General features: G+C 37.0%; 1 protein-coding gene across 1 annotated transcript; it reads right to left on the bottom strand.

Moving 5' to 3' along the window:
• Positions 1 to 502: 502 nt before the first annotated feature.
• PARD6B (par-6 family cell polarity regulator beta) lies at positions 503 to 11,136 on the bottom strand (the record flags this gene model as incomplete). Its single annotated transcript, XM_009696398.1, has 2 exons — positions 503 to 1,712; positions 10,914 to 11,136. Coding segments are annotated over 2 exons (1,053 nt in total), but the record flags the coding sequence as incomplete, so codon positions are not given.
• Between the last annotated feature and the right edge of the window lie 3,213 nt (positions 11,137 to 14,349).

Genomic DNA, 14,349 nt, shown 5'->3' with positions numbered 1-14,349 from the left:
TCACATTTGATTTCTTTAAAATTTACTGAGATTAGCAACTAAATCCAATGATATCCTTAAATATGGCAAACTAAAATGAGATCAGGTCTTTGATGCGTAAGTGTTAAGACTTTCACATCTGAATTTCAAAATCATAGTCATTAAAAGTAAGCTTACCTGGCCATTAAAAACAGTAAAGGTGCATGACTAATGAGTCTGTGGTTGTACATTCACTTACAAAGGAACAGTCAACTTCAGAAGCCCCCACCTTCAAATCCTGACTGTTGTCAAGTTGCTGACCTCTATCACATATCCTTGTTGCTCAATGTCTCAGGGAACTAGACCCACCACAAACACCTCTTCCCACCCCACCTCTTGCTTATTTTTCAGTTTCCTCATATATAGAGCCACACAACCAGCTCTATCAGCTAAACAGCAGTCCAGAACAGGAATGAAGTGGCTAAAGCAGCTCCATCATATGTAAGCAGCACTTCAGATGAACATGAAACCACAGTACATTAGATAGTCAACCTCACACAATAATGGAAGTTTACTTCTATAGAACCAGTAGTAGTCTGCATTTAAAAAAAAAAATAAAAAATCAAGTACCTTTAAAGGAAAGCTCACAGCCATCTTTTAGCTATCCTTCATTTTTCCGTTTACATTTTCTTCATCTAATTTCAGTCATTTATCAATTATCTTCCATCTTTGTGAAGTATTTACATTGAAGTGCAGAATTAACTGAAGTTAGTCAACTTACATAATTTTGAACTTTACTTTTTTCCCTCCTTTTAATCTAACTGCAGTGCTCAGTAAATGGAGAGGTATAAAACATATTGCATATTAAGCCAAATTAAAACATGTATGGCATCCTTACTTAATACAAAGTACACCAATGTAATTTCATAGCGTTATTATAGTTCCATCTTCTTCTAATGACTTATGATCTGGATCTTGTACTTCATATTCCATGCTAATGCTGCCTGCTGAATGATTCGAGTTCATCTCACTGGAAGGAAGGAATCCATTTTGTGTCGACTCATGAAGTTGTTCAATTTGTGTCAACAATTCCAGGCTTTCAGTGGTTGGTGCAGCTTTTGGAATCTGCTGCGGCTCACCACTATCTTCAATAATAATGTCCTCTTCATCACTCTCCTCTTCTCCTTGCAAGAAATTTGCTAAAATATTTGGCGTGCTACTTGGAAGGCTGGATTCAGTAGACTGACCGGAGCTGCCAGAAGTCCGACTGTTCCTCACAACATTATTTCTCTGGTTTGCTGGTCTTACCGTAATGATCAGGTTACGGCTGTTTGCAATCATCATGTCTGTAACCTGATCAAGGCTTTTTCCTGAAACCTCTATTCCATTCACCTCCAGTACTTCATCATTCACAGCCAGTAAGCCTGTGCTTTGAGCCAGACCTCCAGGGACAAGCCTAGATATGAAAATCCCCGGAACTTTCTCTAATCCATGTGGTGTTACTCTGACACTAGAGCCATCTCGTATATAGAATCCAAGGGGTTTGTCAGTTCCATATTTGTAAAGTCGTACCCTGCGATGGGTTTCTGGAAGAATATCTACATCTATAATAGAAGACACTGGTCTGAAGTCTTGTGGCATGCTAATGACAATGTGTGGCTTCTTCTTGTGATTATCTGGACGTAACACATTTGATAAGACATTTTTCTTCCTTGTCATAGTATCCGTACCAAAGGCACTGTAGTCTGCATCTTCTGTAAGACATAGCACATTGATGATTAGATCACTTTATATGTGGTCCATATTGCATTGCTATCATGTTTTAGGTTAGCAGAATGAAATATCTAATCTATGAGGTTTCTGGCTTGCTATAGTAGAAACATTTCTCCCTACACATAAAACAATAGCTTTAATGTTATGAGATGCAAAGTTTGCAATATTTTTGGTTTCCTTCTACCAAAGGAAAGACAGTACACAAAAAAATTAAAGCAAGTTAGCAGCAGCAGAGACACAAAGAAATATAGGTGCTTGAGAGAAAGGTTAGAATGGAAAGAGTACATTCCTAGAAACATTTTAATTTTATTCAGAGTAATTCCACTTGCTAGTTTTCTCTCCTCAGGTTTCAGATCATTGGAAAAGAAAGAATGAAAAAGGGAAAGCAGCCAGTGTGCCTATTATTGCCTAGTTCCTGGAAGTTAGCCAAGTGACCTGGATTCAAACTCCAGAAAGCTTATTCCATTCTGCCCTCTCTTCCCTGCCCCCATGCAACATAGGTAAAATGGCTGTGGAGCAGACACAAAGAGATTTTGCACACAAATACTTCAAGCAAAACTGTTCATACAAGCAATGTTGTAACTGCCACAATTTGATACAGCACAAGTGGCTTAGAATTAAAAAAAACCAAACATATGCAAGTCATACATATACTTCTAATGGAAGAGAAAACATGTTTGTGGAAGCAATTCTGATGTCTGAAATCCCTATTTACCAAAGGAAGCTTCCCTTTTTCTTTTTAGTATGCTATAACTCTCCAAAAACAATGAACCAAAACACATTCAGATCCAAGTTTCCTTGGATTTACACTTGTATTTTTGCAACATTGCATAGATTTTTTTTTTTTTCTGCAGTGGATTAAAAAAATAATCAACCAGAATTGGTTTGCACTAACCCTGGGACTCAGGGAAGTTGGGATTTCTTTGTATTATCACATTAAGATGCCATTGGTACAGCCAAGAAAGTAAAAGAATTGCTGTACATTTCAATCTGTGAATTGAAATAACTATGGAAATGCTATCCTAGTGTGAAATTTCAGGAAAGCTGTCAATTGCTGATGAAAAAAATAGACAGTGAGAGTTGGTAAGTCAGAAGATTATTCCCCTCCCAGGCCAAGGTGAAGATATACAGACATGTACCAGTTATATTTGAACTCTTCAGATACTTTAAGCAAAACAAAACAGAGAAAGTAGTTCCAAAGCAATAGTCTAACACTATTCTAGCATGTAATACTAATTCCTCCCTTCCCCAGACATTAGGGCTGCTGAAAATGAGGAGAGTTTTTTAAGAATAAAACGATTGGTCTACTAAGGCAGCCTTGGACTTAGTATTCTAAAAGATAAAGGACAACAGGAAAAGAAACAGATTTAAATTAGCCCACAAAAAACCCAAAGGGATTTACTATAAACTCATACCTTGTGTGTACACAATGGTAACAAAATAGTTCATCAACATGGTCTAAAAAAATGTGCCCTGATGATGGCCTTATTTACGTGTCTTATTTTTTTTGGTTGTTTAAAAAAATAATCATACCTTAAGTAAAGGCAAAGTTGTTTGCTAAAGACAGAACATCTTTTGCATTAAAGTTTACAGATAAAGTTGTGCAACAACTTAATTGACACAAAACAGGAACTATTTCTGAAGACAGCTAAGTCCGCACAGCTATACTATACTCTGGAGTTGCTTTTGTGACAATCTCAGCTACTTTGGGAGGACACCGATGCCTCTCTAAAATATTAAATCCACCTTGTATAGTTAATTTTTACCTCCGCCGTTTCTTAGATTTGGCCATCTTTCCATCCAGACTAGTGTTTCTGCAAGAGTTACTAATGCACAAAAGCAGCACTAACACAAATTGTTCCATATGTGTTACTTTTGCACAGACATCCCACAATGCTTTCACTTCACGTAAGAAAGTATATGCTGACAGCACCCTATGGACTTTTCTCTCCCACTTCAGCCACTGAGACAGCCTCTGCAAAATCTGCTTCCCTGCCTTCTTAGGATCAGCAGGTAAAAATGAAGCTAAATCAAGGAATGGGCTAGCAAGAACAGTATGAAGTCTAACAAAGACAAGTGCAAAGTCCTGCACCCAGGATGAGATAACCAAAGAGCCCGGTACAGGCTGTGACCTGTGTGGCTGGCGAGCAGCCTGCTGACAGGGGCATAGGGTGGACAAGCTGAGTATGATTCGAGTCAGCAGAGCGCTGCTGCAGCAAAGGCAAACTGGATCCTTGGGCTGCATCTGCAGGGGCATTACTAGCAGACAGAGATGTGATCCACCCACTACTTCGTGCTTGTCAGCCTGCACCTGGAGTACCATGCCCAGTTCTGGTCCTCACAGTTCAAGAGAGAGACTGGAGAGGGTCCAAAGGAAGGTCATGAAGATGATTAAAAGGCTGGAGAACCTGCCCTATAAGGAAAGATTGAAGGAGTTAGGTCTTTTCTCTGGAGAAGAAAAGGCTCCAGGTGGAACCTCACCACAGTATTTCAGTACTTAATGGGTGGCAGCCAAGAGGACAAGGACACATGGAGAATATGAGGCAAAGGGTACAAGTTGCACTGGGAGAGGTTTCATCTCAGTATAAGTTGGGGGGTTTTTTGTTTGTTTCATTTTGGGTTTTTAGTGTTTTAGTGTTTGTGGGTGTTGGTTTTTTGGTCTTTTTTGTTTGTTGTTTTTTTTTTTTTTTACAGTGAGAACATTCAAACACTAGAACAATCTGAACAGGGACAGTGGAGTTCGCAACCCTGGAGGATTTCAAGATGCAATTGGACAGGGTGCTAGATAATCTCACCTAGGCTCCTTTTCCTGTAAAAGGTTGGGGCACACAATCTTTTGAGGCCCCTTCCAACCTGGGCTGTTCTATGAATCATACAAGGAATAGTAGGAAAAGAGAAGCAAACAGAAGAATCTATGCTCGAGAACATTAAATTAGATAATCGTGAATACAGGAAATAATTTTCAGTTTATTTGGAAGTCTGAAAGGTTCTCTCAGAAAAGCATGGAATTACTATTGTTCTTCAGCAAAAGAGATTAAGGAGAAAAAAAAAGAAGAGTAATTTAAGGTTAAATTAAAATAGCATTAGATCTCAACATCAAGAAAAAACGCTTTAGAAATAGCCTAAAATCTGTTCTTCAGATGCCTACGAGTGTTAAGTCAGTTGTGTTGAAGAGTGGGTTGCTTGAAAAAACCAATCCAACCTCCCAAACCAAAGCATGTAACAGGTGGACTATGTTGGAAGTGTAAGCTATCTCCAAAAATGCAAACTTACCATTTTCTCTGTAAAATGCATTTTAAGACACCTGACTGAAGATCAGCCATTAAAAATCTTGTACTCCATTGCTGAAAACTAACATGCTGATTTTTCAGACAACATGAAGCAATTGTTTTAATGTTTGCTTAAAATTTATGATCAAAGAAAAAGGTGTGAGAAGTTTTGCCCTTATCTCTACTGACAAGCCATCCAACCAGTTTCAAGTTAGACATCTGGTTGTTACATTGGGAGGATTTTTGCAATTCAATGAGTTGCAATAGCTTCCCTTTTTTTATTTGGAACTACAATTGCTTACAAAACAACTTGGAAAGAGCAACTGTGAAACAAGATTCTAGATAGAAGGGTTTTGCTTTAAATATCTTTTACTGCTAAATACAAAGTAACACAATGACAGCAAGAAAGTGATAGTATAGGTAAAGATTTTAGACAAACAATAGACAATAGTGACTTGAATATCAGAATTAAGAATATGAGTGAGTGCAAAGGTGGGGTTTTTTTTAGGTCATAGATTCCCCCCTCCCCCCCAGCAGCTGGTAAGCATCTTAGTGGTCTCAAAAACTATGTAAAAACTTTTTTGTGCAATACATGTCTAAGTAGTGTAGATCTCTGATACTTTAGGACTCTAGTCTTAAGGCTGCACAATCAATGTTAAATTCAACAATAGAGAAAAATATTCCAAGGACCAGAGAGACACTGAATGGACAAGACATGTTATTTTGCCTCATTTCAAAAGCTTCACTTCTTTTTGGTTTGTAGTGGTGACACATATTTCTAGGCATTTAACGTCACATTGCTCCAGAAGAGCTCTCTTCTTTGGGAAGTTCTCCAGAGAGCCAACAAGTAAGTTGGAAGCATTTCAACTGATTAGTTCCATATAGTTCAGACCTTAAGCCATATCATGCCTTTATTTTTTTTAGAGTAGGCTCATCTAAAGAAAATAGGTAAATTGCACATGCACAATTTTTTGTGCTAGAGTACAAGTTCCTGATGAAAACTCTAGGGTACTAACATATTGGTACCAATGAAGCACTAGGTTTCTACTGCTTTTAGTACAAGAGTTGCTTTAGAAACAGTACACAGGAAAACAGTGTATTAAAACATCCTTGTATTGATTTTCTTACAAGTGCTCTTCCACATGCATTTCAACATTAAAGAGTATTCAGGTTTTGGGTTTTTCGCCTTAAATTCAAAGTGCACACATTCAGATTCTTGTCAAAGAATCAGACAAAGTATCTGGTATTTTACACATTCCATCATATGACATGTGTATCATACTTGACATTTCCAGTTTGCCACAGTGGGCTGTAAGACTTCTTCACCTTCATAGTAGGCCACATACCAGGATCCCTTTTCCTGCCACTCAGGACTTCTTTGGCTATATGGTAAGTTTGGCATGTACTACATATACAAACATATACATCCAAGAAGTAGATTTATTGTGTCCTGCAAATGATCACAGTAAGTTTGTGCTCTTTATCCAGCCGTTAGATCCAGAACTAGTCACAACTTCCTTCCCCAGCAAGAAATGAGAATTCACAAAAAATTATTACCTTCCCACAACTATCAGCTAATAAGGCTTAAAACTTTTGTCCAAATCAAATTTTTCCACAATTAGCAAAGAAACATGAAGATCAGTTGCAAAACAACTGGCTTTGAAAGAAATATTCTGTAAATATATCTGTATGTGAAATAACAGATTCAAAAAAGTTTTGTAAACAAAAAATAAGATCAGAAACACATTTATTGGAAGAGATAAGAATTTTAAAAGTCTCTTTCGGAAGACAAAAATACAATCAGAAATCTTAACACTAAGCTGATGCTTTTATTTTTAGAAATTTAAGAAGTTACAAGACACAGTTGAAATAAAAGCATCCCAAAACTGCAAGCCATATATCAAAACATTTAATAAACTATAAAGCACCAGAGGGTAGGGTTTTTTGCATTGTAACTAGTCTTAGTAGTCCAATAATTCAAAACTAGCACAAACCTTAAGATGTACAGTTAAAGTTACACATAATTTGTGGGAAAATGAAACAGCAAAAGGTTGACAAAAACTCTTCTCTCCAAATCTCAGCCAAATAGCATGACTCTGTTTAACCTCTCTTCCACTGCTAAACAAATTTTCTAAAGCAATATTCTTGAGTACAAAAGCATCTTTGTTCTGGCACCTAGCTAATCACTTTAAAGCTGTAGCGGAAAATATTTTGGCATAAAGCCAAAGGACAAGGTGTTAACTACAGATAGCGTTACAGAGAACGTCCACACAGTGCAAGAATGTTTTCCCCCCAGCAGTTTCAAGCTCAAGGTGGCACCAATCTATATACACTTATTACCTGAAATTTAAAACAAAAGCCCACAAATGCCAAATCTGTTTTCAATTTAATATTGTTCAAGACATATTTTAGAAGTTTTCCTGATCTATTTGCAAAGCAATGTAGAGTTACCCCTCAGGAATTAAAATTTTCAAAACCCCCAAATAATTAGTACATCTGAATATAGATGCAATTTAGCATTTTTTTAAATGAGCCCCAACAAATCCTGTCTCTTATTTAGTCACAAGTTATAAGAAAACACGGTTTTAGGAAACTAACCTATGTTTTTAGGAAGAGGACTCAGAATAGCTACGATATTTCACAGAGAGCTGTTGAAAAAGCCAACTCCTCTTACTTCTCACCAAAATAAAGCTTCTCAGTGAAAAAGTCTACCTCAAGAGGCACAAATGAATTAACCAAAGAATCCACTTTTTAGTATATACAGCCATGCACATGCAGAACTCGCAAGCGTTGTATATTGTAATTTAATATTGTGCAAGCGAGTTTGAAGGACATTATACTAAAATATATGTTCCGTTATGTCTATTGTTCTTGTATTTACAATGCAAAGTCCCCCACGTCAAACTATCCTTCAGTGTCTGTGCAGACTATGTCCTCCCCAACATTTTGCCTTCAGTAAGATTCTTCTCAGAGTGACTCCCATACATCTGGATTTAATCATGATACATCAGTTTAACCTTTAAATTCCAGATGTCAACAGTACCTGTTAATCTGTTAGACTGCAGAATGAAATTCCAATAAGGAACTGTTTTCTGCAAACTGACAGCCATTCTTGACTTGTGCAATATCAAGCTCCAGTTTAGATTTAGCACTGGAGCAATTTGAAGTATTTTAAAGGAATTTAGTTAAATGCAATTAGAAGAGTCTAAGGGGAATAATGTAATTTCATTTCATTACAGGATCTCTAGGTTTCTTACCACATTAACCAACACACATAAATGCTTAGGACAAACTTTCTAGCTTTTATAAATTAGGAGTCAAAATCAAACAGAATGGAAAAAAGTGCTTATCCTGGCATAACAGAATTTCTGAAATTTTGGAGTCATCCTATCACAACTGTCACTTATTAGTAAATGCAAAAGCATCTTGTTGCTCCCATTTTAAACCCTTAAGACGTTCCTTGGATGCAATATACTAAGAAGTTAATACTATTTACCCTAGATTTTATTGTAGTCTGCTCACACCTTATGTTAGCTTTCCACAAATTGCATGTAGCTTCTAAATAGTTGCCAAGATAATGAAATTTCATATCTTTTAAGACAGTAAAAACTTTCTCTTTGCCACAGTTGCTTTTTGCCAAAGATCTTAAATTCCCAACTATTATTGCCGGAGATACAAAAAAAGGCAAAGTTCCATTAGAAAACACATAGAATTTTTTCAGCCAATTTAAGAGAATGCATGAAAGCCACTAGAAGCCTTGCAGGTGGAAAAGTAACTTGTGTTACTTAGTTACAGTTCCAAAACAGCACAGATCAAAGCAGCCGCATCAATAGCGGGTATTTGTTCAGACATTCGACTTTCAATTTCAGAGGTACAGCCAATAAAGATCTGTGAAATCAGATGAACCACCCACACCTAGACAAATTATGTTGCACAAATTATGACACATCTAACTCCTGCAATTCAGCTTTAGTTACACGCAAGTTATCACAAATAAAATACAGAATCAAGTTGTTTCCTTATTTTCCATCAAACAAACCTCTGTTCTGTATGGTAAAGATGCTAATGAAGTCAAAGCCTCAATTTAATCGACAGAAGTGATCAAAGCAGTCACAACTAATTCAGAACAAAGTACAGCGCTGGAAGTGCTGGACTCAGATGCCAGCCTGGGTTCTTTATTCCCTAAAGCCCTATGGCCACAAGACCCTAGTGTCAAAGGGAAGGTCATGACAACTGATTTTCTACACAGCTTTTCCTGCTAGTCAATTCTTGGCATGATAAACTTAAGTGGGTTAATCTTATTTCTAGTTCTGTCCATTATATCAATTCTATTATCAACTCCTTGTACCAGAGTAATAAGAAATAATCCATCATACTTTATTATAAAAGTACAATGAAGATATAAGGTGTTACAGATGTAACAATAGTAACAGTCAGCATTAAACATGTAACACTAGCAACAATCATAGAATGGTTTGGTTGGAAGGGACCTTAAAGTTCATCTAGCTCCAACCCCCCTGCCATGGGCAGGGACACGTTCCATTAGACCTGCCTGCTCAAAGCCCCATCCAACCTGGCCTTAGTAACAATCTAAAACCACATGGTGTTAAAATATAAACTCAATAATCCCAGTCGGACAAAGTGGCTTATCTGTTCTCGTCATATGGCTACTGTAGGAGATTAAATGGAATCATAGACCTTTCCTACCTCTAGGTTCTATTAAAGCAAATAGTTCATTCCTTTGGCAATTCAGGACTGAAAACACAGGACTTACTAGACTATAATATCCTTAATACAAATAAAATAATCACATTTTGCCAGTAACACAGCAGCTAGCGAGCAGCCACACTGGTTTTGAATATTGTTTTTGTGTCAGGCTGTTGTGGAACTTACTCATTTTTTGGAGTGGGAAGGCTGATAAAAGCTTCTGATGCCCAAGTATTTTCTAAGGAAAATAAGCCTGTCTTAGCAACGACCAGACACAGTGCACATCTTTCTAAAATAGCTAAGCAAGCAGCAGTATGCTATTCAAAGATCAGTTGACTGCCTTATGATAGGAATTGCACACGTGTGTGTTCATGTATATACACACACACAATGCATGCAAGTAAGCAGAAAACCAACAAGTGCAGGAATCAGGTTTTCTTGACTTCTTTGGGTTAAAACAATTTTAAATCACATCATTAGATCTCTCCCCTCCCCTTCAGTTCTATATACTGAACATGTTCTCCTGCACAAGAACAAATACAACTTCAAATTCAATTTTTTTTTTCCTACATGAACAAAAGCAGACACTAGAAAAAGACAACCAGAACTTTGTGCCTAGAAGACATGCTATTTTTAAAGCCAAACCAACAAACTGAGCAGCACCCACATTTGAGGTTGGCTAACTGAAATAAGCTTGTCATTCTGAAAGCTTTAGAATGTTTTATTAGGAAAGTGTGATGAGTAGCATATTACAAAGTTAGTCTTTAATTTATACTGACATTTAATACTTCATGTTATAAGACTTTCAAGATTCCTTTCCATCCTGTAATGGCCTCTCCTCTTGTTTGATCAAGATCGGAATTTTAAGTGAAAGGCATACAACATACAGAGCAGAAAGCCCTAGAGGTTTAAAGTTTATTTTCCTTTGCTTACATAAAACCAGAAAGAAGCATTTGCTAGACATTTAACTTGACTTTACCTAACTGAACTAAATACAAGCAAAAAAGCACAAAGTATGAATAGATTGCCCAAGGAAGCTCTTGCATGGAGAGATGAGTTGTGAATACCTTTCATGATCCATAATTATTATGGAATTCAACATGATGAAATAGGACCGAAGGGTTTCTTCCTCCATACGTCACGTTGTTTACTACAATACAGTATAAGTGGATAAACAGATGATTCACAGACTTCAAGCGCACTTACCTTTTCTCTGAATGAAAATCCTGAGTAGAGGATTGGCTGTGGAAACTGCTTTATGATAATTGTCATCATTATTGATAGGCAGCAGGTCTCCATGAATGTCCGTATATCCTACTAGAACATCAACATTTGGTATCTTGTGCACATGCTGCAATAATCCATAGAACTCCTCAAATTTTCCAGGTTTGGATCTCTCCAGAGAAAATCGTCGAAATTCTGCTCCAAACTACAACAAAATATATCTTACATCATTAATATGGAAATCTAACATCCTCAAGCAATAGAATGATTTGAATGTTAAACCAGAAATGTTATGGAATTAAAAGTGCACTAAAAACTACAACCAATAATTTTGAAGAGGCATAAAAAGGTCAGTTTAAACTGTTTTGTTTTTTTCCCCCCAAAAGTTATAACTATTTTCGGTCTTGATGAAGCATGTACTTTTGAATATGCAAAAAGTTGTTTTCATTGTTTCATTTACGTCAAAGCATTCACTAATACGGGAACTTAGCATTAAGGTGACAAACTAGTGCAAGAATAATTGCAGATTCTTACATGCTTATGAAACAGCCATGCTCTCGGTAAGGACAGAATTCATATCCAGCACAAAAGTTGGTGGCTCAAAAAACAAGATTATGATTACCCCCTATGATATGTGACTACCTGGAACTTTTCAAATAAATTTCAGCACACTTTAGAATGGTATGTATAGATTGTTACACAGCTATGATTAACCTATGCAAGAGTGAGTAGTTTTCAGATACCCAATTGTCTGGACAAAAAAAAAAAAGAGAAAAAAAAGAAAAAGCCGCTTTGACCTGAAGACTACGAAGAATGGCTGCTGCTTTTAAGTACAAACTAATGTGCAGTAAAGCTTTAGTGAGCTGGTCTCAATTCAACTCTGCCCTTTCCTAAAGAGATATACAGGAAGCATCCAGCTGCTACTCCTTAAGAGCATTCAGAAGATTTGCCTGCATGATCAAGACTCAAATCTTGATTGCATAGTCCTTTACAGTGTGGTTGTATCCAGCATACAAAACATACAAGATTCAGAAGATCTGCAAAAATACATTTAATCGCTGGTACTGTACTTTCAGGGGTAGGATTTGCATTTAGTCAGTCTGATCAACAAAAAACTCCAGCACCCTAGTCCACTCAAGCTTCAGTCTCCTAAATCATCTATATAACAAACACTTAATAAAAAACGATGCTAGCAATGAGTCAGTGGTGGTATGCATAAGACTAAACTGGGTGCAAATAAAAGGGTAAGCATTTGATGTAGACTAGACAAATTGTAATTTTAGGATGCATGACTACTAAAATTACAGTGTTCTGCCCAACACTGGCAGAACCCAAAGCAAACAGAATACTGGATAAAAACTACTCCAAAACCTCCGTATCAGGCACACACAACATACCAAAGATGCTAAAAAGAATTAAGAGGCAGTATAGTAGCCAAGTCACTAAAAGCATATCAGCTTGTATATGAATTAAAAGGGTAATAAAGTAATGATTAGAAAATAGAAAAGAAACAAAAAAGTTAGTTGGTAGCATTTTTTGTGAATTCTATTGCAGACCTACAGTTAACAAAGAGTTTGAATAATTTCTTTAGCAAGTTTAGTTTTAAGCAAAGCAGAAGGGCACATGGAACAAAATATTGACTGAAAGTTTGAGCCTCAGTATCTTGTACTTGGGTGTGTATTACACATAGTAGATGTGAAGGTGCACATTACCAAGCCTCCCAACCCACCTTTACCTCATATTTGACTACAACTTTTTGGAGAATAAAAGCTTCAGAGTTCTCACATACAAACAAGGGAGTGAAAATCAGGAGACAAGGACCCTGTTGTTAGCACATTAACACCATACTAACTCAAACACAGCAAAACAAGCTACACCTTCCAACACCCCACCCTCCTCCAAAAGTTTCAAATAAAGGAATTATCTGGGAACATTCCTCTTCTAGAAATACTCCAATCACAGTAACATTAACTAACAATAAGGCAGAAGGGATGACTCATACTTGCTTACAAGAAAAGCAAAGAAAAGCCTGCAGGAGGAACTCTCCTCACGTCAGAAGCAGCATGCTTAATCATGACGTCAGTGAAAGACTTTATCCTGTGTCTCTCAAATCTTTCTTCAGCTATGTGAAGTATGAGTGCCACAGGAAGTGTCCGTGCATTGCATCAATGTCAATTGTTTGGCTTTGAAAGACTACGTAGTTTCAACATAATTCAGTAATAAAAGTTTAAAAAGCCAACCACCTCATCACTGTCAATTTGGAGTAAATGTTAAATCCTATTGCAGCAAGCGTACAAAGGGTCAGATTTTCAAACATGGGATTCTCCCCCCCCCCCCCCCCCATTTTTTTTATACATAGTTGATGCACCTATGCAACTGAGACTAATCGTCTGGCTATTGTTTCCTAACGTGGTTTGCCACATGCTCGATACTATTATAAAGCAGATAAAGACAAAACTAAAAATAAACTATGAAACTATATAGTTTAACTCCCTGAAATGTTTTCATTTTATATCGAGTGCTGCGCTCCATTCCATTAAATGGGCTGCACTTACAATTTATAAGAAGTTTGAAGGAGATGAAAGATTGGAAGAGATTAACTTAAGAAGAGAAGGCTTCTTGCCACCTGAGCTCTTTATAAATGCATGCTGTTACACCAGTAACTCATCTGGGAAAACACAGTACAAGCTATGTCAGCTTACTAGGAAGTTACTAGAGATACTCACTTAAGTAAGACTTACTTATGAGATGCATCTTTAAGTCCTCTGTAACACAGCACACTGCTGCTATACTGTAAATCTCCAGTAACAACAGAACATGAACTACAGTAACCATATCTGTCTTATCAGTATATTACATTTCATTCTGCACAAAAATACTATTCCAAGTCACAACAGAGATGGGGGAAAAAACCTGAATTTTATATGTAGAGAACTAGAGTTTTATTTTGGGGCTTTCATACCATCACCAGAAACTCTAGTTTGGGGTATGAAACTTGATTTTCTATGATGAGAGACAGGGATAACTGGAACTCATATACTACAGGGTTTCCCCAGGGCAAGTTCACCAGTTACCCAAAATGAATAAACTACACTAACAAAAGGATTTTGCTCATATAACTGCAACTACAGTTGGGCTGTGCTAGCACAGCTTTGTTAGTTGGGGCATGATTATTGATTTGGAGTATCTAAATAAAGAGCTGTACATTGCTGATAAGCCTTCAAAGCCTAGACCACTCCACAGTAATGGTCCTCTCCACCTCCCACACAAGCCTTTCTTCTTTCTCTTTAGAATTTACTATTTTCATAAAAGGAAGATGACTCCTATGCTATATTAAATCAAGGTGTTGTTAAATAATGCATTAGCAACAAATAGTTCTAGGAATGCCTTGAAACCTGCTCCATAGCATGCACTTAAG

The sequence above is a fragment of the Cariama cristata genome, unplaced genomic scaffold, assembly GCF_000690535.1.
Source record: "Cariama cristata isolate BGI_N322 unplaced genomic scaffold, ASM69053v1 scaffold7113, whole genome shotgun sequence".
NCBI lineage: Eukaryota > Metazoa > Chordata > Aves > Cariamiformes > Cariamidae > Cariama > Cariama cristata.
Note: the sequence above shows the minus strand (reverse complement) of the source record. Positions and strands in the feature narration are given on the sequence as shown.